Below are 25,640 nucleotides of genomic sequence, written 5' to 3' on the forward strand. Positions count from 1 at the left end.
CAGGAACCTGTTAGCTGGAAACTTACTGTAATCTTAGTATAAATCTTCTCTCTCCCTTTGGCAAGCGTTTATTTTCCTATGGCTAGAGCAGAGATAAAATTTAATATTGCTTACTTTGTTTGTACATCTCTGTGGACACTTTCACTTTAACAAATGTAATTTAGGCTTGGAAGGAATGGAAAGAAACTTGACTTTAATTGAAAAATATTTAGAATCTGGAATGGAAATTGTAGACTGACTTTTAGAAAGGTAAACAGTGGAAGGAAGTTATCATAAGAAAAGTAACTTGGAAGTACTTTTGAATCCTGGCCATCTGAGATTTGTTGAGATTTTAGATTAATCTCCTCCCCATCCCAAATATACACTCCCTCCTTCCTTTCTTCCTCTCTCCCCGTATGTAGTCAGATACACATTTTAAGTTGGACCAACTCCTGAAAGATGTCAAAAGACAATGTCAGTCGCCCACTGCAGATAAAGTCTGTATAACTGCATCTTCCTGCATCTTTACAGGTAAAATTTCAGGATCCCAAGATCGGGGTGGAAAGGTTAAATTTTTGCTTTCCTTCTCTACCTTCTCTTTTAGGAAAGAGGAGGTAAACATTTGTATATAATAGTGGGCAATACTCCAGATATTTCAGTCTAGGAGAGTACAGTGCTTGAGTCTCTTAACTTGAAAACAAAATGGGGCAGGATGGCAGGCTCACCGACTGGGGGGTTGGAGTGGGGAGCAAAATGGGCAGCTGTGATTTGAAAGGGTCTGGGACTCCTGGCTGCCTCTGCTGCTACAGCAAAAATGGCAGCAGGTGGAGCCTTGGGCCCTTTAAATCACCACTGGAGTTGTAGACAGCAGATGCTGAGCGGCAATGAAGGTCTTCTGGCTGGAGATTAGCTTCTAGCTCTGCCCCTTCTGCCCTATACCCCTCCCTTGGAGGGGAGAGAGGACTAACTAGCTTCTGCACACTTTGCCTGGGTACTGGTAAAGTCTGCTGGCTACCCTGAAATATGGAACTAATTGTTTTTTGTCCTTTTAGTGCTAAATGTGACTAAACCAAGGTGTGAGCTAGCAGTCTTTCAAAACAGAAGTGACAAAACCCCATAATTCTTTCTGGAAATAATAAAGTATAACAACTCCCTGCATATCTATGAATATTTCCATATTCATTGATCTTTTTAATCAAAGCACCTTCATCTTCTCCCCTCTTAGTTAGGTGCCTGCAATATCAAGAATTTTCATGAACCCAATATCGACATGTTGAGTATTTACCAAACTACAATCCTTAGGCTGACTGCCATGGTGATACAGGGTACAGCTGTTACACCTGGATTGTTGGCTTGAGAACCATCTTATGTTCGGAAGCTGCAATAACCAGAGTAGTTTGCTTCATAATTTGGGATTAATAATAAAAAAATTAACATTGTTTCCTGATCCACATTTAAGCATATTTTTAAATACAAAACTAGCAAAGCCATTACACAGCAAAAGTACAAACAATAAGAGTAAATCCAATATCAATAAATGAATGTTTCTGTCAGTTGAATCTTTTGTTGTCATGCATAGATATGCTGTTGGCATAAGTTTATACCAAATGGGCTCTATTTTTAAGGAGAAACACATGAATTTATGATCTATTCTGGACAATGTCAGTATTTAAAGTAAGTTTGGAACAGATTTAAGTGTTGGATGTTTTCTAGGGACAGGACATAGTACAAATATTAAAAAGGTAAGTGTGTTAGTGTGTAGCTTCATAAATAATAAGCAGTCCTATAGCACCTTAGAGACTAACACATTTATTAGGTTATGAGCTTTCATGGTTAAGATACACTTCTTCAGGTGAAAATGGAGTAGAAAAATATATTCACTCACTTGTTTACTTTCTCCACATCATTCATGATCTGATAGAGATCTATAAAATCTCCCATTAGTCACCTATCTTTGAAGCTGAAAAGTCCCACTCTTCTTAATCTCTCCTCATATGGAAGATGTTATGTAGCCATAATAATTTTGATGCCTTTCTCTGTACTTTTTCCAGTTCTAACATTGTTTTTGGGATGGGACCTGTGATGGAGTGGGGGCAGTGCATGTGTGAGTCAGGCTGGATGTCTGAGGCAAGCAGCAGCTCCCAGTGGCTAAGGATGACCCTGGGGCTACAACTGGCAGGTAACATCTTTGCCCTGAACAAAGAGGAGGGAGGAGCCGAGCTGGGTTTTGAATCGGGGGCGGCAGTTAGGAAGCTGGGGAAAGAGGAGCTGGAAGGCAGCCAGCCTGAGGAGGGGGAAAGCTACACCCCAGAGGGGCACCCCTCGGGGTCTTCTCCCCAGGACGGGTTGGAAGGACTGTCTCTGGCTGCTGTGCTGTCGCTTCTGTGAGAAACTGGGCATCTGTTGCCTAATAAACGTTCTGTTGTACCTGCTGAGTGAGAGTCAATCCTGCCAGCAGATGGGGTGCAGTGCAGGGGGACCCCTGAACCCCATCACACTGGTGTCAGGAGTGGGAGGCACTGCACCCATGGATGAGCTCCCAGCAGTGGCTGTCTGAGCACAAGAGAAAGAAGGAGCCTCACAAGAGCCAGAGTGGGAGCAGAGCAATTCCTGCAGCTGCTGCTGGTGAGTGGATACCCCGGGAGGCAGCGGGGAGATGGATTATACCCGACTCCTGAAGGCAGAGCTAGCGGGGCTTTGCAGAGAGAGGGGCCTGACCGTGGGGAAGGCGACCAAGGCCCAGCTGATTGTCCAGCTGGAAGAGAGTGACCGATCCGGGGGGGCAGAGCCTGTCCTGGCAGAAAGTGGCTGGTCAGCCTCGGGCAGTGTTTCGGATTCTCCGACAGGAGCAGGGGCTCGATGCCGTCAGACAGACGCGGTGCCCGCCAGGTCATGCTCAGCTAGCGGTGGTCCATCGCGGGCAGAGTCCCCCACCACAGAGCTGCGATGGATGGAGCTCGAGGTGAGATTAAAGGAACTGGAGCACCAGGAACGGGAAAGAGAGCATGAGCACGAGTGCCAGGAACGAGAAAGAGCGTGAGCACGAGCGCCAGCTACATGAGAGAGAGCGGGAGGAGAAAGAGCGGGAGCATGAGCGGGCCATGGCAGAGGCGAGATGCCAAGAGGCCCCAGCTGCAGTAAGCAGGGAGAGGGCCAGACGGCTTGGGGTGGCCAGTCACTTGGAGACGCGTGTGCTGGCCCAGTGTCAGGACCCAGGGGACATGGATGAGTTCCTTACCGCCTTTGAACGAGCCTGTGAGTTGCATGAGGTTCCCCCAGATGAGTGGCTCCGGCACCTCACCCCCTTGCTGGGCCAGAAGGCCGCAGTGGTGCTCAGCCAGCTGGAGGGGCTGCAGCCTGGGGACTATGAACGGTTCAAACAGGCCCTGCTGCATAAGTTCGGGCTGACTCCGGAGATGTACAAAAAGAAGTTCCAGGAGGCGCAGAAGAGGCCAGAGGAAACCCATGTAGATACAACCGCCCGCCTGAAGCAATACTACCAGAAGTGGGCGTTCGGAATTGGAGTCCAGTCCGTAGAGGACCTGATCGAGCTGGCGGTCGTGGAGCGATTCTACGAGATGTGCGCACCTGACCTGAGGGTGTGGCTCGTGGACTGGAAGCCAGAGGATTCACACAATGCAGGGAAACTGGCAGATGACTTCACAAACAGCCGGGCCAGGTTTGAAAGTGAGCCCCGGGGAGAGAGGGAGTCCCGGAGAGACCGAGAATCTCAGAGAGACCGGTCCCTGACTGTACGACAGAGGGGACCACCTCTTGGGCGAGCCCAGGAAAGAGGGGCCAGCCACCTACCCCCCAGAGAGCCAAGCAGAGCCTGGGCAGAGCAGCCGGCCCGAGGGACACAACAAGACCCAGGCTGTTATCGCTGTGGGCGAAAGGGGCATAGAGTAGCCCAGTGCCCCAAGCTCCCAGACAGGTTGAGCAGGCCGGGGGGTCATGGAGTCAACTGGGTGGAGTCCCAGAAGCCAGAGAGGCTGGCGGCCAAGGCGGGTGGTGCTGACAATAGGCACTCGCATTGGGCCAAGTCTGCCCCACAGACCAGCTCACCAGGGGGACCAAATGCTCGGAGGTCAGTTTACAGAGTGGGGGTGGCACTACCTCTGTGGAGCAAGCGTCTCAAACACCTCGAGGTAGACGGGAAAAAGGTCACGGGGTTCTGGGACACAGGCGCTGATGTGACGCTGGCCCGACCCGGGGTGGTGGCACCGGGGTGCATGATACCCAATTCCCACCTGACGATAACAGGAATTGATGGGACCCCTTTCAAGGTGCCCATGGCGAGGGTGCACCTGAAATGGGGGAAGAAGGAAGGCCCCAAGGAAGTGGGCGTGCACAGCCATTTGCCGGCAGATGTACTGATGGGGGCTGACCTGGAGAACTGGCAAGGTGAATGCCCTCGTGCCCTGGTCCTGACCCGTAGCCAAAGAAAACGAGGGGTACGCTCCCCAGATTCAGGGGTACAAGCTCAGCCAAAGTCACAGGAGACACAGGGACCAACCCTGAGAGAAAGGGGGCCCCCAAAAACCAGATCTCACAGGCCAGGGGTGCTGGAGCCAGACAGGGATGGGGAAGTAGCATCTGCCCCTGCCCCAGCCGAAGAATTTCAGGCAGAGCAGCAGAGAGACCCCTCCTTGCAGAAGCTGAGGGAACTGGCCAGTCTCAGCTCAGCTCCCCAGCTGGGGGAGGGCTGCAGGGAGAGATTCCTGTGGGAAAAGGCATTCCTGTACCGGGAATGGGCTCCCAGACGCAAAGCGGAGCCATGGAAGGTCCAGAGGCAGCTGGTGGTTCCCCAAAAGTACCGGCGCAGGTTGCTGTACCTAGCCCATGATATCCCGCTCGCAGGACACCAGGGGATCCACTGCACCAGGAGAAGGTTGTTACAAAACTTTTTTTGGCCTGGGATCTTTGCAGCTGTCCGTCTGTATTGCCTGTCCTGCGATCCCTGCCAGAGGGTGGGGAAGACCCGGGACAGAAAGCTCCCCTGAGGCCACTGCCCATCATAGAGGAGCCTTTCCAGAAAGTGGCTATAGACATAGTGGGACCCTTCAGCAAGGCAACGCGTTCGGGGAAGAAATATATTTTGGTAGTGGTAGATTTTGCCACGCGATACCCAGAAGCTGTGGCCTTGACCTCTATCGACGCTGACACCGTGGCGGATGCACTGCTGTCCATTTTCAGCAGAGTGGGGTTCCCCAAAGAGGTCCTCACAGATCAGGGGTCCAACTTCATGTCAGCCCTACTGCAAAGCTTGTGGGTCAAGTGTGGGGTCCAGCACACCTGGGCCACAGCCTACCACCCGCAGACCAATGGACTGGTGGAGAGGTTCAATGGGACTCTGAAGCAGATGCTGAGAACCTTCATGAATCAATACCCCCATGACTGGGACAAGTACTTACCCCACCTGCTGTTTGCATACAGGGAGGTGCCCCAGGAATCCACGGGGTTCTCCCCGTTTGAGCTGCTGTATGGAAGGAGGGTACAGGGACCCTTGGACTTGCTCAGAGAAGAGTGGGAGGGGATGGCCTCTCCTGGAGGGGAGTCAGTGGTACAGTATGTACTGTCCTTCCGGGAAAAACTCACCGAGCTCATGGGCCTGGCCAGGGAGAACCTCTCCATGGCCCAAAGGAAGCAAAAGGTCTGGTATGACCGTAACGCCAGGGCCCGAGCCTATGCCACTGGCGACCAAGTGATGGTCCTTGTACCTGTGCAGTGGAACAAGCTGCAAGCGGCCTGGGATGGGCCCTTCAAGGTCGTCAAACAGCTAAATGATGTGAATTATGTGGTGGAACTGTCAAACCGGGCCCACAGCCATCGGGTCTATCATGTGAACATGATGAAACCTTACTGGGACAGAGAGAACTTGGTGCTGGCCGTGTGCAGGCACTGGGAGGGGCAGGGGGATGATCCCTTGGTGGATTTACTCACAAGGGCTGGAGCCAGCTCCTTGCTGGAGTCTATTCCCCTCTCAGACCAGCTGACCCCTGCCCAGCAGACGGAGATCAAGGAGGTGCTGCATTCGCATCAACAGCTGTTCTCTGACAGACCTGGACGCACTGACCTAGCTGTCCACCGAATAGAGACAGGCACCCATGCCCCTATCAAGTATGTGCCATTCAGAGTCACAGGGAAGACGGCTCAGGACATAGAGCAGGAGGTTGAAGACATGCTGGCTCTGGGGGTGATCCAACCCTCGTCCAGCCCCTGGGCCTCTCCCGTGGTGTTAGTCCCTAAAAAAGATGGGTCTGTTCGGTTTTGTGTGGACTATCGCAAGCTTAACGCCATCACTGTATCGGACGCCTACCCCATGCCCAGGCCTGATGACCTTTTAGACAAGCTGGGGGGAGCCCGTTACCTCATCACCATAGACCTCACCAAGGGGTACTGGCAAGTGCCATTAGACGAAGATGCCCGGCTCAAGTCGGCTTTCATCACCCCTGTGGGGCTCTACGAGTTCCTGGTCCTGCCCTTTGGCCTCAAGGGGGCACCCGCTACCTTCCAGCGTCTGGTGGACCAGCTACTGAAAGGGATGGAGAGCTTTGCCCTGGCGTACATGGACGACGTTTGCATCTTCAGCCAGACGTGGGAGGACCATGTGTCCCAAGTCAAGCAGGTGCTGGACCGACTCCAGAGGGCTGGTCTGACTATCAAGGCAGGGAAGTGCAAGGTGGGAATGGCTGAGGTGACCTACCTGGGCCACAAGGTGGGCAGCGGCTGCTTAAAGCCAGAGCCAGCTAAAGTGGAGGCTGTCAGAGATTGGCCCACACCCCAGACTAAGAAACAGGTCCAGGCCTTCATTGGGATGGCAGGGTACTACCGGAGGTTTGTGCCCCACTTTAGCTCCATCGCAGCCCCCCTCACGGAGCTATGTAAAAAGGGAAAGCCTGACAAGGTGGTCTGGACCGAGCAGTGCCAAGAGGCCCTCTGCGCGCTGAAGGAGGCTCTGGTCAGGGCCCCAGTGCTGGCAAATCCAGACTTCAGCAAACCCTTCCTGGTGTTCACCGATGCCTCAGACGTGGGGCTGGGGGCAGTGCTAATGCAGGTGAATGACAAAGGGGAGAAACACCCCATCGTGTACCTGAGTAAGAAGCTGCTGCCCCGGGAGCAGAACTACGCTGCCATAGAGAAGGAATGTCTGGCCATGGTGTGGGCGCTGGGGAAGCTGCAGCGGTACCTGTTTGGATGGCGTTTCACTGTGTACACCGATCACTCACCCCTGACCTGGCTGCATCACATGAAAGGGGCCAACGCCAAGCTCCTGCGGTGGAGTCTGCTCCTGCAGGACTACGACATGGAGGTGGTCCATGTGAAGGGGAACAACAACACCATAGCCGATGCCCTGTCATGCAGGGAGGGCCCCGAACTTCCCCAGGTCAGTGGCTAAGTGACCCCGCTCAGTTCGGTCTGGAAGGGGGGAGAGATGTGATGGAGTGGGGGGAGTGCACGTGTGAGTCAGGCTGGATGTCTGAGGCAAGCAGCAGCTCCCAGTGGCTAAGGATGACCCTGGGGCTACAACTGGCAGGTAACACCTTTGTCCTGAACAAAGAGGAGGGAGGAGCCGAGCTGGGTTTTGAATCGGGGGCGGCAGTTAGGATGCTGGGGAAGGAGGAGCTGGAAGGCAGCCAGCCTGAGGAGGGGGAAAGCTACACCCCAGAGGGGCACCCCTCAGGGTCTTCTCCCCAGGACGGGTTGGAAGGACTGTCTCTGGCTGCTGTGCTGTCGCTTCTGTGAGAAACTGGGCATCTGTTGCCTAATAAACGTTCTGTTGTACCTGCTGAGTGAGAGTCAATCCTGCCAGCAGACGGGGTGCAGTGCAGGGGGACCCCTGAACCCCATCACAGGACCATGAGAGCTAAATTTCAGTAGATCAAGGATTCCTTTATTATGAAAGCCACTGTCAAGGCTGCAGCACTCAGATGTCAGACCTTCCAAGAAAAATCCCAGTTCCAAGTTACCAAAAGCCTAAGCCTGACAGCTCTTAGAGTACACTTAATTTTGGAGTAGCCCCATTTAACTCACTGGCATTTCTGTTTTTTGAGAAAAAGCAGGTATAGAGTAGGGTTCCCTTGGAAATGCTGAGTTACGCTGAAGTAAAATAGGGAATAGACTTATGATATCACCATTATGATCTGTGGCCCTGATGTTTCATGGTAAGGGCCATATATTATATGATGTAAAATGAGAAAATGACAGTTACAAGTGGCAGCTCTAGATTCCTCTTACTGCAACTTTTTGTATTGTATGCTTGGGTGATAGATTCTTAAATAATTAAACAAGCCATAAGGATTAGCCAAGCTATACCTGTTTCCTAGCACTAGCTAACATAGGAAGTAGCTTGGGAACATACTTGTCAAATCACATTTATACTAAAAAGTACAGAGAGTCTTGAAGAATGATGTGCTGCCAAGTGAGTTTAAGCTATGAACCTGTTAATCCACTCAGCCATGGCCACATCTTCATCCACATAATTTTCTCCCATAAAGCAGTTTTCTTTATGATGTTTCATTCTTGCAGTTTGGCCACGCATCATCCTCTTCCACTGCTTACACAAGTGAAGGGAAAGCATGTTGGTTATGGGTTCCTCGCTGTGAATAGACCAAGTTGTGGAGGAATGACAGATTTGCTTGCGGATGTCATATTAGCTATTAGATAATGGTATTCAGCTTGTATCTCAAGTGCCACTGTAAGAGGTTCCTAATTGCTTTTATGCTGTCTGGAGTAAACTATTATGCCTGGCAGCTGTGAGCTTTAAAGATGTATCAGACCTCTTTTTCTGTATGACCCAGCAAGAGGGCATATTAAGTTATTTCTCCCCATTGAAGCTGCTCATAAATCCAATATATGTCATCATAAAAGAAGGCATAGAGTTTAGCTTAGTTGTGACAAGAATTCAGTGGGCAATTAATTAATGGCTTATCTTACCTAAGCAATTTGGTGACATGATGCCAGATGATATTCAATATAGTTAAGTGCAGAGCACTGCATGTTGAAAATAATAATTTGAAATAATCTCAGTAATAAGTTCTAAATGAACACTATTGATTCAGGAAAAAAAGATCTTTGTATTGTGGATAGTTCAGTGAAAACAGCTGTTCCATGCTTAGCAGAGTAAGAAAAACAGACAATGTTAGTTTGTGTTAAAAAGTGTGTAGACTGTATACAGAAAATATTCCGATCCAATTATATAAATCGCTGGTGTATATTGTTCAAGTCTGATCACCTCATTTCAAAAAGTACATAAATAATACTTGTTGAGGATGCAAAATGGTATCAAAATTTGATGCATCATCAAAATGTAGTAGGAAATATGGCTAGCTCCACATACATCTGAAATAGAAGGAGTCTGAGGGGAGAATGCAAATGATTAGAGGCATTGTGAGGTTTCTCTGAGAACATTTTAAAAAGTATATAGAGGAGATGAATGAGAGGCTATTAGACATAAAACAAATGGTGAACAACAAGAAGTTTTGTGGCACCTTATAGACTAACAGATATTTTGGAGCATAAGCTTTCATGGGCAAAGACCTGCTTCATCAGATGCATGAGTGGGGGGTGGTTTCAGAGGGGTATTTAAAGAGTGGGTTCCCAGAAGGAGGGAGGGGCAGAGCTGACAAGGTCTGTTCAGCAAGGTGGAAATGGCCCAGTATCAACAGCACTTGTCAAAAGAGGAAAAAACAGGACAGATCAGACACGGGGATGTGAGCCTTTGTCAGAATCTAATGGGGAGATACTAGCACCTAGAGCAGAGAAACGGCCTTTGTAAGTTGCAAGCCACTCCCAGTCTCTGTTTAATCCATGGTTAATGGAGTCAAAACAAATGGGGAATACAACTTCTCTCATTTTTATCTGTTAGAATAAGGGGACACACAAAAGACTCTGAAAGTTATTAAATTGATGACTAAATCCATTTCATGCAACATCTAATTTACGTATGGAACTTGTGAATATAAAATACTTTTGAAGCCAAGGTTTAGCTATTTATATGCATAGTAATATCCACAATGCTGTTAAATAGGATCAGTATTTTTAAGGGATAATTTTTCTTTAAGTTTCTGTGAAGATTCTGGTACTAGCCACTGAAAGACTAGTTGTCAGGATAGATGGGTCACAGGACTAGATATACTAAGTCTTTCCAATGTTACTGTAATTCACTGAACTTTGTTGAATATTGACAGAGAGATGGCCATGTTAGTCTGTATTCTAACAAAACAAAAACCCAGTCATGCAGCACTTTAAAGACTACATATGGCCCCTTTTCGTCTCGGGAGATGGTGGTTAGCAGCAGGGGTGAGGCTCTATGGGCAGCGTTTGAGTCTGCAGCTTCCCTCATGGGTTATCCATCCAGTATTGAATATGCACGGTCGACTGCAAGAACCACATGTCAGTCTGTTTCTGAACTCTTGATGCTGAGAGTTTTTCCTTCTAAGACGAAGTTCTTTTGTGTGGTTTGCACATATACTATCGAAGGATGATGTGCCCTGTCGTCGCCACGTATTTCAATCTGATGATGTAGGTTCTCAGGATTTTGGATTGATGTTGAATTTTTTTCATGGCGTTTTTGCGTGTATCCTTGAATCTTAGCTTTGATCTTCCTCTAGCTCTCAACCCACATGACAGTTCACCGAAGAGGATTTCTTTGGGAAGATGTTTGTCACCATTTTTCTCGCATGACCGAGCCATCGTAGTCTTCTGCTGTGGACAATCACTATGAGACTGGGTATGTTAGATCTTGACAGGACATCTGCATTTGAAACTTTATCTTGACCGTTGATATTCATAATACTGTGGAGGCAGCAAAGATGGAAGATGTTCAGTTTTTTCTTCTGGTTCGAGTAGGTGGTCCATGCCTCAGAACCATATAGTAGGATACTCAGTACACGTGCCTGGTAGATTAGTATCTTTGTTTTCACCGTCAGCTTAGGATTGTTCCATGCTTGTTTCGTAAGTCTGCCAAAAATCATAGCTGCCTTCCCAATTCTGATGTTCAGTTCTTTGGCCATGGATAGCTTTATGGTGACAGTACATCCAAGGTAACAGAATTGTTGAACCACCTCTAATGGGCTGTTATCGAGAATGACATTGGGTCGCTGAGGTGTACCTTGAGCGAATACAGCAGTTGTCTTCATGCTTATGTCAAGGGAAAACAATTTGCAGGCTCTGGATAGAGAGTCCATCAGTGACTGTAGAGTGTCATTATGAGCGATGAGAGCTGCATCATTTGCAAAGAGGAATTCAGTGGTGAGGACTTTCTTGACCTTAGTTTTGGCCTTGAGTCTTGGCAGGTTGTAGAGGAAGCCATCTAATCTTGTGTGGAGAAATACATTGCTGTGTGAGTTTTGAAATGTGCAATTTAGTAGAACCGAGAAGAATATGCTGAAGAGGATAGGGGCAAGAACACACCCTTGTTTGACACCACTGTTCATTGCAAATGGTTCCGGTGTAGATTCTTCATATTGCACTGTTGCTTTCATGTTTTCATGAAAGAATGTTATGAGCTTGAGTAGAGTCGGTGGGCAGCCAATCTTGGTTAATGCTCTGCATAGTCCTGATCTATAGACTGTGTCAAACACCTTTGTTAAGTCCACAAATACTATGAATAAGGGCTTTCCTTGTTCTCTGAATTTTTTCTGTGGTTGTTGAAGTGAGAAAATCGTGTCCATTGTTGACCTGCCAGCCCTGAAGCCACATTGTGTTTCTGGATAGATTCGATCTGTGAGTTTTTGCAGGCATTTGAGAACGACATGAGCAAATGCTTTGCCTGTGATGCTCAGTAGCGAGATGCCTCTGTAGTTGTTGCAGTCACCCTTGTTTCCTTTGTTTTTATAGAGAGTGATGTTTGCATCCTTCCCATCGTGTGGGACATCACCTGCTCTCCAACATTTTAGGACTAAATTGTAGAGGAAGGGGAAGAGCCCAGCCTTGTTTGCCTTCAGGACTTTAGCTGGAATTCTGTCGTTTCCTGGTGCTTTTCTGTTGGAGAGAGCATCAAGAGCTTGGGAAAGTTCCTCCTCCATAGGCTCTGCATCTAGCGCAGACATTTCTGGAAGAGTTTGGATGAGGTTGTCAAGTTCAGGTTGTATTGTATGCTCATGGGAATGAAGAGTTGAGTAGAGTTCCACCTATCTGGACATCTGCAGCTTTTTGTCTGTGATCACTTGTCCATTTAAATGCTTCAGTGGGGCGACTTCAGTAATGTTTGGTCTGAGAGCATTTCAGCGTATCTCTGGTATCGAGGGTATTGATTTAAAACGCATCACATAATAAATTATTTTGTTGGTCTTTAAAGTGCCACATGACTGCATTTTGTTTTCACTGAAGTTTGTGTTTGATTTGCACAGTGAAGATACTACTCATTTTAAAATGTTCTGGGATCTTCTGATGAAAGGCATTATTGAGTACAGAATATTGTTGGTGCTAGTAGGTTTCTTTGGTTATAATACTTTGTCAATTATCAAGTTGTTGTGCAGACGACTTTTGTCTTTCTATCTTTCCTTAAAATATTTGAAAATGTTTGCCTTTTTGAGGGGACTGAAATGTAGAATTTTGCAGCATCCTGCATAATATTACCTGATATTCAGTGTTTCAAAGACAGGTGATCGTATCAAACAAATCAATCTGCAGTCTAAATTATTTGTATGTTATTGATGATGATAAACAATTGTAAAAATTATTTGGTTTGTTTTACACCTTTCTACTTGTAAATATATTAATTACAGGCTGCCTTTTTGCTTCCTTTTATTTTAGGAGCAGTGGAAGTGTCACGCCAGAGTCCGATTGCTTGTTGGTTTAGTGCTATGCTGTACTGCTTCGGTGGGTCTGTTCTGTCTTCCTTGATGCTTGCAGAGCCTCCAGTGGGGTTCCTTGCCAACAGCACAAATGTCTTCCTGGCTTCTTCAGTCTGGTAAGCATGCGTGAGAGTATAAAATAAGCATTTCTTTTTGTATTAGTAAAATCATACTCAGATGATATGCATGCTTATGAAGAGTATTGCCTATGCCATTGTCAGAACTCCACCAATAGCATCAATGGGATAACTTTAGGGTCAAAAACCGTCTCTCAATACAAATCCCATTGCATAGACACAGTCAGAGAGGCTTCAGTGGTAATGCAAACTGGAAGTAATGGAAGGCATACTTCCTTTCTTGAAAGAACAAGATTATCTTTCAGTCTGTCTTTGGAAGGCCCTCTTGTGTAGGGGAATGATTTGAGCCATAATTTTGACTTTACGGTGCTTTCTATTTATTATTGGCAAGTGGCTTAGTCAATCTCTTCAAAGATTTGCAAAGAAACTTGAGGGATAAGCTTGTCCAAGGCAGAGTTTGTTATCATTACTTTTAAAAATTCAAGTAATTCCTAGGAAGATGAGACACGAAGTTTTTGAGGTAGCTCTTAAGCGTTCAGATTAAACCAAGAAGTAGGTGTTTTGCTGCTGCTAGAAAGTAGGGTTTGCTAGGACCAATTCTTCCCACCCCTTTTAGATTTTGCTTGCTGGCAAGAACCTGCATAATTTACTGCTAGTTCTCCGCTTGCCTTTCTGAAATTTACAGGAGACATGAGTCATTTTGAGAACAATGGTGAGGGAAAGATTAACATGGAATCAGCTGTAAATTTAATGGGAAGCGAACAAGAGCCAATGAACTGGCTTGCTGTGGGAAAGGATGGGGACTTAAGGGTGAAGAGATCTTGTTTTGTTCCTAAGGGTATGTCTGTGTTGCAGAAAAGTAGGTTCTTGACTCTGGGTAGCTCATGTGGGTTAAAATAGCCCTGGAGATATGGCAAATTTGCTTTTAATTTGTTAGCTGAAATTAGTCTGTAGGGGCATTTGGGGTTGAACTTGAACTGTTAACTTGAGTTAAAAGCAGAGTTTGTTTTTTACTTCAATATTAATCCAAGTTCTCGAAGGTGGGTAAGTTAACCAAAGTTAAAAGAGAGCGGGATAGCTCAGAAGCAGGTGGGATAGCTCAGTGGCTAGTGCACTGGCCTTACAAGTTTGGGGTTGAGAGTTCAGTACTTGAGGGGGAGGGATAGCTCAGTGGTTTGAGCATTGGCCTGCTAAACCCAGGGTTGTGAGCTCATTACGTGAGGGGACCATTTAGGAGCTGGGACAAAATAGATTTAAAAAAAAGGGATGGTGCTAGTCCTGTCAAGAGGGCAGGGGCTGGACTAGATGACCTCCTGAGGTCCCTTCTGGCTCCATGAGATGTGTATCTCCACATGTTATTTAAAAATGTACTTGTTAGTTGTGGTATAACCCAAAGAGTGGCTCCTGGGAGGAAGGCAGAGGTCTAGTAGATAAGGATTGGAGAGCAGAGGATGTACTATTCTTTAGTGCTTCAGTTCAGGAGCCTATTCTTCAGTGTTTCAATAGTTAATGATGCATCTCACAGCAAAGTAGGTTATCAGATATGGGATTGGAACCACTGTTGCTGAGGAAAGTGGACATTATTGGACCACTTCAAGGAGTAAAAAAAATGGAAGTAGTTGAACTCAAATTCAGAAACAGCACTCTTGTTTGGATTTTTGCAAAGCTATGCCTTTACTTATAGCATCAATTTTTGTTCCTTCTGGAACTGTTAACTTTTCAGATAGTCCTCAGCAAAATGCACTTAATTTTCAGGAGGGCCTTCTTACTGCAAGTTTTACTTAAAATTTGCAATAAGAAATGGATCAGAATCTTTCAGAAATGGTGCTAGTTATTTTAAGAAAAATATGCTTTCTAAAGGAATGCATTAAAAAACCTTGGAAAGCAACAGTAGTTTTGTACGTAAATGAAAAACTGCTGCTAGACAGCAAAAATTAGATCATAATCCTGTTTTACAGAGAACTTGAAAAACTTGTGAATAGTTAGAGCCAGGGTTAATTAACAGTCTAGTTACTTTACAACCAAAGTGCCAGATGACTTTTGAAATCATGTTAATGGGATTGTTTGCTTCTAAGACTTGGTAGTGACTGGGGACTTCAGCTACCTGCACTGCTCTTGGGAAGGTAGTACAGTTGGGCACAAATTATCCAACAAGTTCTTGGAATGCATTGGATACTTCTTTTTAATTTCAGAAGGTAGAAAAAACTGCTAGAGAAGAGACCATTTTAGCTTTGATTTTGACAAATAGAAAGGAACTGCTGAGAATTCTAAAGTGGACGGCAGCTTAGGCAAAAGTAATTAAGAAATGGATTCTAAGGAATGGTAGGAGAGGAAAACAACGCGAAAAGATAATGGATTCCAATAAGGCAGGCGCTAGCAAATTGAAGGAGCAAGATCCCATAGCAGCAAGTTTAAGAAGAAAAACAGTTTAAGAAAGAATAGATCACAACAGCAAACTCTCTCACTGCGTAAGAACGACAGGAAGTATGGCAAGAGACCACCTTAACTTAACCAGGAGATCTTGAGTGATCTAAAAATTAAGAGTCCAAGAAAAAGTGCAAGCTAGATCAAATTACAAAGGATGAATCTAAGCAAATTCCACAAACGTGTAGGGACCAAATTGGAAAGGTCAAGACACAAAACAAAATTAAACTAGCTAGATATGCGAATGGTAACAAGAAAACTTTCTACAAATACATTGAAATCAAGGAGGCGACCAAGAAAAAAGCAGGCCAATTACTCAATGAGGAGGAAAACAATGACAAAAAAATGTGGAAATGGAAGAAGTAATAAATTACTTAGTTTTTTACCAAAAAAAATTTAGTAGCAATTGGAAATCTAACATAATGAACATCAGTGAAAATGAAGTAGGACTAAAGGTTAAAATAGGGAAAGAACAAATAAGAAATTACTTAGACAAATTAGATGTTTTCAAGTCACGAGAGGTTGATGGAGTACATCCTAAAATACTCAAGTAGTTCGGAGATAATCTGAATGATTAATGATTGTCTTCCAAAAGTTGTGGAAGATGGGATGATATATTCATGGATGGGAAAGATTCCAGAGAACAGGAAAAGGGCAAATACAATGCCAATCTTTGAAAGGGAAGTAAGGAGAATACGGGAAGTCAGACTAATTTGACTACGCTGTATGATAAGCAACCAAATAATTAATCAGTTGCTTTGCAGACAACTAGAAGATGATAAAAGTGATAAGTAACAGCATGGATTTATCAAGAATAAATCATATGAAACCAATCTAATGGCTTTCTCTGACAGGATAACAAGCCTTGTTGGGGGGAGGAGGTGGGAGTGCAGTACATGTGGTTATTTTGATTTTAGAAAGGCTTTTGGTATTGTCTTGTATCCCTTCTCATGACTAAAGTAGGCTGAACTGTTGTAAGGGGGATACATAATTGGTTTGAAAAACATTATCAGAGAGTAGGTATCACTGGTTCAGAATCAAGCTGGAAGGGCATGTCTAGTGAAATACAGCAGGGATCTGTTCTGGGTCTGATTCTGTTCAATATCATCTTCATTGGAATCTAGATAATGGCTTAGAAAGAACACTTACGAAGTATGTGGATGGTACCAAGCTAGGAAAGGTTGCAAATGCTTTGAAGGATAGGATAAAATTTCGAGATCATCTGGACAATTGGGAGAAGTGATCTGAAGGAAATAGAATTAAATTCAGTGAGCACAAATGCAAAGTACTCCACTTAGAAAATGATTGCCTGGGATTGAATACTGCAGGGTGGAATTTGTGGGGCAGGGTGGATCACAGACTAAATATGAGGGAACAGTTTAACACTATTGCAGAAACAGCAAATATTGTTTGGTGTTGTATTAGCAGCAATTTTTGTAATCAAGACATGCAAAATAATTCTTCCACTCTACACTGTGCTTATTAGGCCTCAACTGGATGCCACATTTCAGAAAAGATGTGGACAAATTGGAGAAAGTCCAGAAAAGAGCAACAAAAATGATTAAACATCTACAAAACATGACCTGCGAGGGAAAGTGGAAAAAATGTGGGTTTGTTTAGTGTGGAGAGGAGAGAACTGTCTTTCACGTCCACGGAAAGATGTTGAAGGTGGAGGGAGATAATTGTTCTCCTTTACTTATGAGGGTAGGACAAGAAATTATGGGCTTAAATTACAGCAAGGGCTTGTTAGTGTGGTCAAGCACTGGAGTAAACTGCTTAGGCAGGTTGTGGAATTTAAGAGTAGATTAGACAAACACTTGCAAGGGACGTTCTACAGATAATACTTAGTCCGAGTGCAGGGGACTGGAGTAGAAGACCTCTGGAGGTTCCTTCCGGTCCTACAATTCTATTATTCTGTTTTATGAACTTGTTTTGTTAAATTAAATGAGTTTGTTCATTGACATACTCAGGTGGAAGAGATGAAAGATACTTTCTGAATGTGGCCTTGCAATATTTCTTAGTTTAATTTGCTTTAAAATATATTTTGTGAACAAAACTTTAAATTCACAAATCCTTATTTCGAATTTACTTTTAGAAACAGTTTACAAGAAAATTAATTCTTTGATTTCCTTAAACACATGGTCTCCTTGAAGTCTAGCTGATTTTTAAAGTCTAAACAGTATCTGCACTCTAAACAGTATCTGGCACTGCAGATGCTGTCAGTCCTTCTTGTGGCTTTATAATTACACCCTATTACAAATAAAAATGTAATTTTTTATAATAAAAAAGTTGCTATATGAGATGCACAAAGGACAAATTCCTGTTTGGATTCATCCAGGGAGAACAGTAAAAAAAGAAAAAGATAAATATGTTTTTTGTAATTTTGAGTGTTACGTTAACTAGAATAGATAACACAGTTTGCAGAAATGACATTTAATGTTCCAGATGTGAAAGAATAAAGACAACAATATATAAACTAAATGTACTGTTAAATCAGATGTAAGTGAAAATGGTGTGTTGCTCATGACCCAGTACAAATATTATGAAAACTTTAGAATTATTCATTTTGTAAAAAAAATTACTAGAACCTTACACTGACTTACATGATTCCTATTTAGTCTTAAAGCAGAACTCATACACCAATAAGTAAAACTGGTTATATGACACTTGTTTTCTCTAGCTGGTAATTCAGCATCTATGTTTTAAACTTTACATGGAATAGCAACATCTGCTGGTAGCTATTGGTAGTTGCATAAAATATTTGCAGCATAGTAGAAAATAACAAACATAGAGAACGCTGGATGATTTATGCCATTTTTCTACAGAATGCTGTAGATGTTCTAGTTTTCCAGTAAACTATTTTATCTTGGTTTTCACATCAGAAAAGTAAATTCTGTGGTTCATAATTACAGCATCAACACAAAAAACCCATAAAACTGGTAAAAATCCATTTGTATTTCTCCACAATTTATGGGTTTTTAATAATTTTAATTAAAAACTAAGTAATCTGAATAGTATAAGATACTAAGGCAAATTAATCCTTTCGAGTAGAGAGATGATATTCCATTTACTCTGACAACTGCTTGGAAAGAAACTAATTTTATCTAGTGTAGAAATTGTCACTCTGCAGTGGTATTTATAGGAAGGACCCACTTGTAAAGGACAATGCCTGGAAAGTAAATATTAGCAATTCAGTATTCAGGAACAAATATTTTGCATATGTCTTGTTTGTAATTATTACATCAATCACATCCAACTTCCATAGTGAAACAAAATATTTAAATATTTCCATGAGCTAGATGGAAGTGACAATTTTATAAATCGATTAAAAAAAAATCTGCAAAACTTTCAGTAGGCCTATCTTGGCTTTTTAGTGAACAGAATCTTAAACATACACACATTCATGCGACTTTACTTATCACTCAGTTATAAATTTGATTTTAAAAAAAAGACAACCATTTTGTGAAATTGAAGACTAATATAAGCAGTACTTTGTCTGTTTTTCACTAGCCATGTAACATTCTTAACTTTGGTCTTTCAGTTCAGTTATGGCTTATTTATTTATTTTTTTTTTAAAAGACAGACCTCAGTGGCATGTTGAGTTGTAGCTTCTTGCAGAACGCTTCAAGATGTAAAAAAGCCTTAGCGCTGGATTGAACTCTTGCTCCCAGTATGTGACCAGAATTTACCAGTGGTCAAAGTTTATATGTATTTGGCTATTGTAAATACCAGTTGCACAATACAGTATCGGCATCCACACTGTCATGCACTGAGGCCTAGTCTTTCTTTTCTTTTCTTTTCTTTTTTCTTTTCTTGTATGCTTCTTACTACTTACGGTAAATACAGTAAAACCCCTACATACATAATTTCAATTTGAGCATTACTTGGATTAACACGAGTCAGAATCAGGAGCAGCAAGGAGGTGGGAAACTGACCAGTGCTATTGTGCTAGTTGGTTTCCTGGCTCCCAGGAGTGGTGGGGAGCTGCGAACCAGGCGGCAGCCTGGCTCTCCTCTTTGTGGGTCAGTTTCCCGGCTCCTCTGACTTGCATGAAATTTGACTTACATGTGGTTGCCTTGGAACTCAACCTACATGTAAGTTTGGGGGTTTACTGTAACTGCTTTCATGTGTAAGAGGAGGGGGAAACAGAATACTAGTCAGTGCAAAATTAAAACATGGATGCGGATGTGCTCTGACTTGAAGAGTAATCCTGCAGTAATGCAGCTTGTGACATTTATTGCACACAAGAAATGGATTATTGTGTGGCTGAAATCATGCAAATTATTTTACTCAGTTTGTTCAGTTAACATTTTCAAAGGTTTTAGATTATGCTAAGGTATCCTCAATCCTGTGTTGCTATTCGCAAATATATTCAGTGATTACATACAGTTAGTCATAATTATTGAATCCAGATCTTCAGTTTTGTTATTTGGGAAAGGGCATCTACTCTTGCATGGGAGGAAGGCATTCAAAACTATGGTTGTAGGGGGTGGAAAAGGGGATAGATCCAAATTTTTGAATGTGTTCAAACTGTGGAAGCACTTTCCCATCACTGTTTCCTCATGTTTATTCCTCTCCTCCACTCTTTGGATTTCAAGGACATGGGTTTAATTCCTGCAAAAATTTAGATCTGCTCCTCTGCCAAAAAGTACTAAGCAGAGCTTACATATGACATTTTGTCTTTAGAATCATCATAGGCGAAGGTACTAGAGAATCCCACTTCATATGTTTCAAGAAATAGGAGGCCATGGTAGATATTAATTAGGCTTTGTAAAGAGGGTTTTTATTCTTTTCAAGGCCTAGTTAAGAGACTGGCGCCCCAAAAGGGCTGATTAATGACACAAAATAGAGCTCCTCACACTAACTGCCTCTTGTCCTGTTGTGCTGGAGCAGGTTTACTGATTTTCAAGAACTGCAGTACACAGCCACTATATAATGCCTCATTTTGGGCAGCTATGAAACTGTAAAGTATGCAGTCCCCAACAATAGTGCACTCAGTTTAATGTACTGATCTATGACTGCATCAAATTCAGTTGAATACAAAAATGACAGTTTAATCTAAACAGATAAAAACAAGGCTATGAAAGTAAAATATGTAAAACTCTATTCTGCAATAATCTATCCAGGTTCAAATTTAATACTGTAAATTATTTGAACATATGATTGTCTTGAATTATTAAAATAGGAGACTAAAAAGTCCTTAAGTTCAGCTCACCTGTAGTGGAAATGGCAGAGAGAGAGTCCATTTTGGATAAATTGGAGCTCATGGTTGTAGAGTCCTTAAATTTGGAGCATGCGTACCAGCATTCTTCTTCAAAGAAAATTACAACAGTTTGCTTAGACCCATAATTTGAAAGTTCAAAAAGTTAAAAGCACTGCTGTCTGTAGGAAGTGAAATGTATTGAAAATAGCTTTAAATCACAAATGGCATTCACTTTAACAAGGGATGGCAGTCTTGCTAAAGTTACATAATTTTGTGTCACTAGCAGTATAAGAGCCCTGTGTCAGAATGCAAGTATATTCACATTCTGCTTTAAAAGTATTTTAACGGGATAAAGAAGCTCAAATGCTTTACACAAAATTTACTTTTTAAAAAGAGTAAACCAACATTCAAGCTGATTAGCAACCTGAGGAAGAGCAAGGAATATTAATGGTCAGGAAATATGTGTTCTATTCCAAGGATTGGTTCAGTTTTTCTTTTCTACTTTAATGAAGCTTTGATAAACAATTTATAATGTGTTTGGAAACATTTTTTTTGTGTGTGTGTGTGTGTGTGTGTGTGTAAAAAGATCTTATATTTTAGGTGCTTGAATGTCAGGTGATGGCTACAATATAAATATCCAAATGCAATTCAATGAGTGAAATCCTTAAAAGGATTTCTGTTTGGAGCTAAAATATTAACAGCTATTTGGACTAAAGGGATGTGATTAAAGAAACCTTAGTGATATTCAAATTTACTTGTAAAGTTGCTTTAGGTTAGGAGAACAACTTGCTTTGTTGCAAAGGGATTTCAAATAGAAATTTTCTTCTAAATTTCAGGTATCTTGTATTTTATTGTCCGCACGATTTAGCCTACAGATGCTTTTCCTTTCTGCCTCTTCGACTGATGGTTGCAGGAATGAAAGAAGTCACTAGGACTTGGAAGATAACAGCAGGAGTTGCACATGCAAATAGCCACTTCAAAAATGCCTGGCTTGTCATGGTAGCTGTTGGCTGGGCCAGAGGTAATGTGTAAAATCTCTTGTTCTGATGAATTGTGAAGCTTTTAAGTGGTATTTAAATTGCAAACCATGTGGTCTTAGCAATAACACAGCATGATCTATCCTGTGGGAATGGTAGCCTTAAATTCAAACTGTAACCCCTCCAGGAAGGAATGCCTGTGTGTCCAGGTAGCAGGTTCTCTGATCAGATTAGGAATGGCATTGACTAATTTTGTTGGGGACTTGAGACTAGCCTTTAGGCAGAAAGCTGGGTGTTCTCATGCAAGGATCTTTAGTATATGGTGGTTGATAGCAAAAGGACTCAACAAGTCTACTATATAACTTGATCTTTTTAATGATTAACTTCCCAATGGAACTGTTCACACAGAAGATGCGTTTCTATAGGAGCGGATTGTTAGTTTTTAACTTTTTTGTACCTCTCAATACTTTAACCAGAGGTATTTTGTCCAACCTTATCAAATGGCCTGCTAAAATACTATCACCTATCTAGAAATGTATTGTACACTTCAGAGGAGCAGTGTTTGGTTTCCTCTTGAACTGTATATTCCCCTGCAGTAGAGACTTCACTGGTTCTACTCCTGATATACTTTTTTGTCTCTGTTTGGTAGTTTGGAACCCACAGATATGTCAACAAGAGTAATTTAAACTTATGTTAATTTTGGCTATTTTCCCTATAGTGGAAAACTTGTAGGGTTTGTATTGGAGTGTTGCATGCATGAGTGTGTGCTTGCTTTTCCCCTCATATATGCATGCATATACCTTAACTGCCTTCTTATGAGAAACCACTTTCCTCCAGGACCATAGAACAGTTATAATGAATCAGGTCAGTGGATCTTCTAGCCCAGTGTCTTGTTTTTAACAATGGCCAATGTCAGATGCTATGCACAGAATAGGGCAATTAGTGAGTGCTATATCCCCAGTTATCTGCTCCCAGCTTCTGGCAGTTAGAGGCTTAAAACACACAGAGCATGTGGATGCCTCCCTGATCATTTTGCCTAATGTCTGTGGAGGGGCCTGTCATTAAGGACCTATCAAATTCACAGTTCATTTTGGTCAATTACTTGGTCATAGGATTTTTAAAAATGTAAATTGTGTGATTTCAACTACTTAACTCTGAAATGTCATGGTGGTGTAACTGAAGGGATCCTGACCCAAAAAGAGGTTGGGGGATGGGTGGTAGCAAGGTTATTGTACGTCTGTATGTGTGTGTTGTGGGTGGGGTGTTGATGTATTACTACCTTTACTTCTGTGCTGCTGCAGATGGCAGGGCTGCCTTCAGAGCTGGGCAACTGGAGAGTGGCAGCTGTTGGCCAGGAGTCCAGCGCGGAAGAACAACAACATGGTGTGGTGTTGTCCCTCTTAATTCTGTGCTGCTTCCTGAAGAGCGGGGCCTCCAGTTGGTAGCTGCCCAGCTCTGAAGGCAGTGCTGAATTAAAACTGTGGCCTTCCTCCCACCTCCAAAATAACCTTGTTACCTCCGTGCAACTTCCTCTTGGGTCAGGACCCCCCACCCCATTTGAAAAATGCTGATTCCCCCCATGAAATCTGCATAATATGGTGTAGAAGCATACGAAGACAGATTTCATCATCTGTGATGTGTTTTTCGTGGCTTTTAATTTTGTAGGGCCCTACCTATTTTCTAGTAATTTACTCAAGTCTTTTTTGAATCCAGTTGCACTTTTGGCCTTCCAGGATCCCTTCACAACAAATTCCAGATCTTAACTTTTTGTGTGAAGTAGAACTTCCTTTTGTTTGTTGTAAACCTGCTGCCTATTAATTTAATTGTGTGACCCCTTGGTTGTTGTCATATGAAAAGGTAAATAACACTTCCTTGTTCACTTTCTCCATATCAGTCATGACTTTATAGATTTCTGTCATATCCCCTTCTTAGTCGTCTCTTTTGCATGCTGAAAGGCCCCATCTTTTTAATCTCTGTTCCATAGACCTTACCATTTTTTTTTCCCCTTCTCTTTGCCTGTTCCAATTCTAATAGATCTTTTTTGAGATGGGATGCCCAGAACTGCACACAGTATTCAAGATGAAGCATATGATGGATCTATATAGTGTCGTCATAGTATTTTCTGTCATCTTATCTATCCGTTTTCTGATGATGCCTATCATTCGTTAGATTTTTTTTTTTTTAGTGCCTCTGCATATTGAGTAGATGTTTTCAAAGAACTGTCTACAAAGACTTCCATGTCTTAAGTGGTAACAGCTAATTTAGACCCCATAATTTTGTTTGTGCAGTTGGGATTATGTTTTCCAACTTGCATTACTTTGCATTTATCAACATTTGAATTTTATATTCTATTTGGTTGTCAGGTCACCCAATTTTGTGAGGTCCTTTTGCAGTCTGCTTTGCACTTACAAAACTACTCAATAGAGTTATCGTTTGCAAATTTTGCCATCTTACACTTTCTTTTTCCGGATCCTTTATGAATACATTGAACAGCACTGGTTTCAGTAGAGGCACATGGTGGACCCTGCTATTTTCTTCTGAAAACGAATAATTTATTCGTACATTTTCCCCTCTCTTTTAAACTGTTACTGACCTATGAGAAAACCTTTCCTCTCTTACCCCCTGACTGCTTACTTTGCTTAAAAGCATTTGGTGAGGGACCTTGACAAAGGCTTTCTGAAAGGCCAAATATACTATGTCCACTGGATCACCCTCAACCACGTGTTTGACCCTTTCAGAAAATAGAGAGAGACTGGGGAGGCATTATTTTCCTTTACAAAAGTCATATTGACTCTTCCTTAACAAAATTGTGTTCATCTATATGTTTGGTAATTCTGTCCTGCAGTATCATTTCAACAAAATTGCCTGGCACTGAAATTAGATTTTGTGGCCTGTAATTGCCAGGATCACCTGTGGAGCCTCTTAAAAAACTGTCCTCACATTAGCTATCCTCCAGTCATTTTGGTTCAATAGCTGATTTAAGTGATAGGTTACAGACCATAAATAGAAGCTCTAATTCCATATTTGAGTTCTTTCAGAACTCTTGGTTAAATACCATCTGGTCCTTGGGACTTCTTGTCATTTATTTATCAGTTTGGTCCGAAGCCACCTCTGTAAGATACCTCAGTCTAGAACAGTTCCTCAAATCTATCACGTAAAAAAAGATCTCAGATATGGGAGTCTCCCACATATCCTCTGCTGTGAAGATGGACACGAAAAATTAGGATAGCTTCTGTGTAATGGCCTTTTCTTCTGTGAAGTCTCCTTTAGAACCTTAAACATCCACTGTCTTCATTGATTGTTTGGCAGACTTCCTGGTTCTGATGTATTTAAAATACTTTTTAATGTTAGTTCTTCTAGTTGCTCCTTAGATTCTTTTTTGGCCTGCCTAATTATACTTTCACACTTGATTTGGCAGAGCTTATGTTCTTTTCTGTTTTCCTCAGTAGGATATGAGTTCCAGTTTTTAAAGGAAACCTTTTTGCCTCTGTTATTTCATGGCACATTTTTGGTCGTCTTACTGTGTTTTTAGTAAGGAGTATACATTTGATTTGAGTCTGTATTATAGTATTTTTAAAAGGTTTCCATCCACTTGCAGTCTTTTCACTATTGCAGATGTACCTTTTAATTTCTGTGTAACTAACTTCCCCATCTCTGTGTCGTTCCCTGGTTTGAAGGTAAATGCTACTGTCATGAGCTTCTTTGGTATTTCTCCCTCCCAGAGGAATGGAAAATTTAATTGAATTATGGTTGCTTTGGCTACATTCACCTCTTGCAGCAGATTGTGTTGTTTACTTACGACTAAACAAAGAATTATCTGTTTCCTTGTGGGTTCAAGAACTAGCTATTCCACGAAGCAGTCATAAGTGGTTTCTAGAACCTTTATCTCAGCACCTCTTGCTGAGGTGACGTGTACTCAGTCAGTATGGAAGTAGTTGACGTATCCCATTATTACTGAATTTTGTATTCTTCTAGCCTCTTTAATCTCCCTGAGTATTTCACAGTCACTATCACTTTTTGGATAAAGTGGTCAGTAGTATAGTCCTACAGATAGACTTGTATTTCTCAAGGATGAAATTTGTATCCTGAGAGCCTATGATACTGTCTGATTCATTTAAAATTTTTACTGTTTGATTTTTACGCTTTTTCTGCCACCTGCATATATTTTGTGCCTTGCTAT

General features: G+C 42.7%; 1 protein-coding gene across 2 annotated transcripts in view; it reads left to right on the forward strand.

The window, feature by feature from the left end:
• Positions 1-25,640, forward strand: part of TMEM38B (transmembrane protein 38B) — a 46,069-nt gene that overhangs the window by 10,324 nt on the left and 10,105 nt on the right. Inside the window, exons 2-4 of one of the 2 annotated variants that reach the window (XM_074994624.1) lie at positions 10,593-10,711; positions 12,739-12,895; positions 21,320-21,504. In XM_074994624.1, coding sequence (XP_074850725.1) covers positions 10,702-10,711; positions 12,739-12,895; positions 21,320-21,504 — 352 coding nt within the window. In that variant the 5' untranslated portion in view covers positions 10,593-10,701. The remainder of the gene's footprint in view (positions 1-10,592; positions 10,712-12,738; positions 12,896-21,319; positions 21,505-25,640) is intronic. The other variant, XM_074994623.1, reaches the window with a different exon arrangement.

Source organism: Carettochelys insculpta, chromosome 5 (genome assembly GCF_033958435.1).
Source record: "Carettochelys insculpta isolate YL-2023 chromosome 5, ASM3395843v1, whole genome shotgun sequence".
NCBI classification, from domain to species: Eukaryota; Metazoa; Chordata; order Testudines; family Carettochelyidae; genus Carettochelys; species Carettochelys insculpta.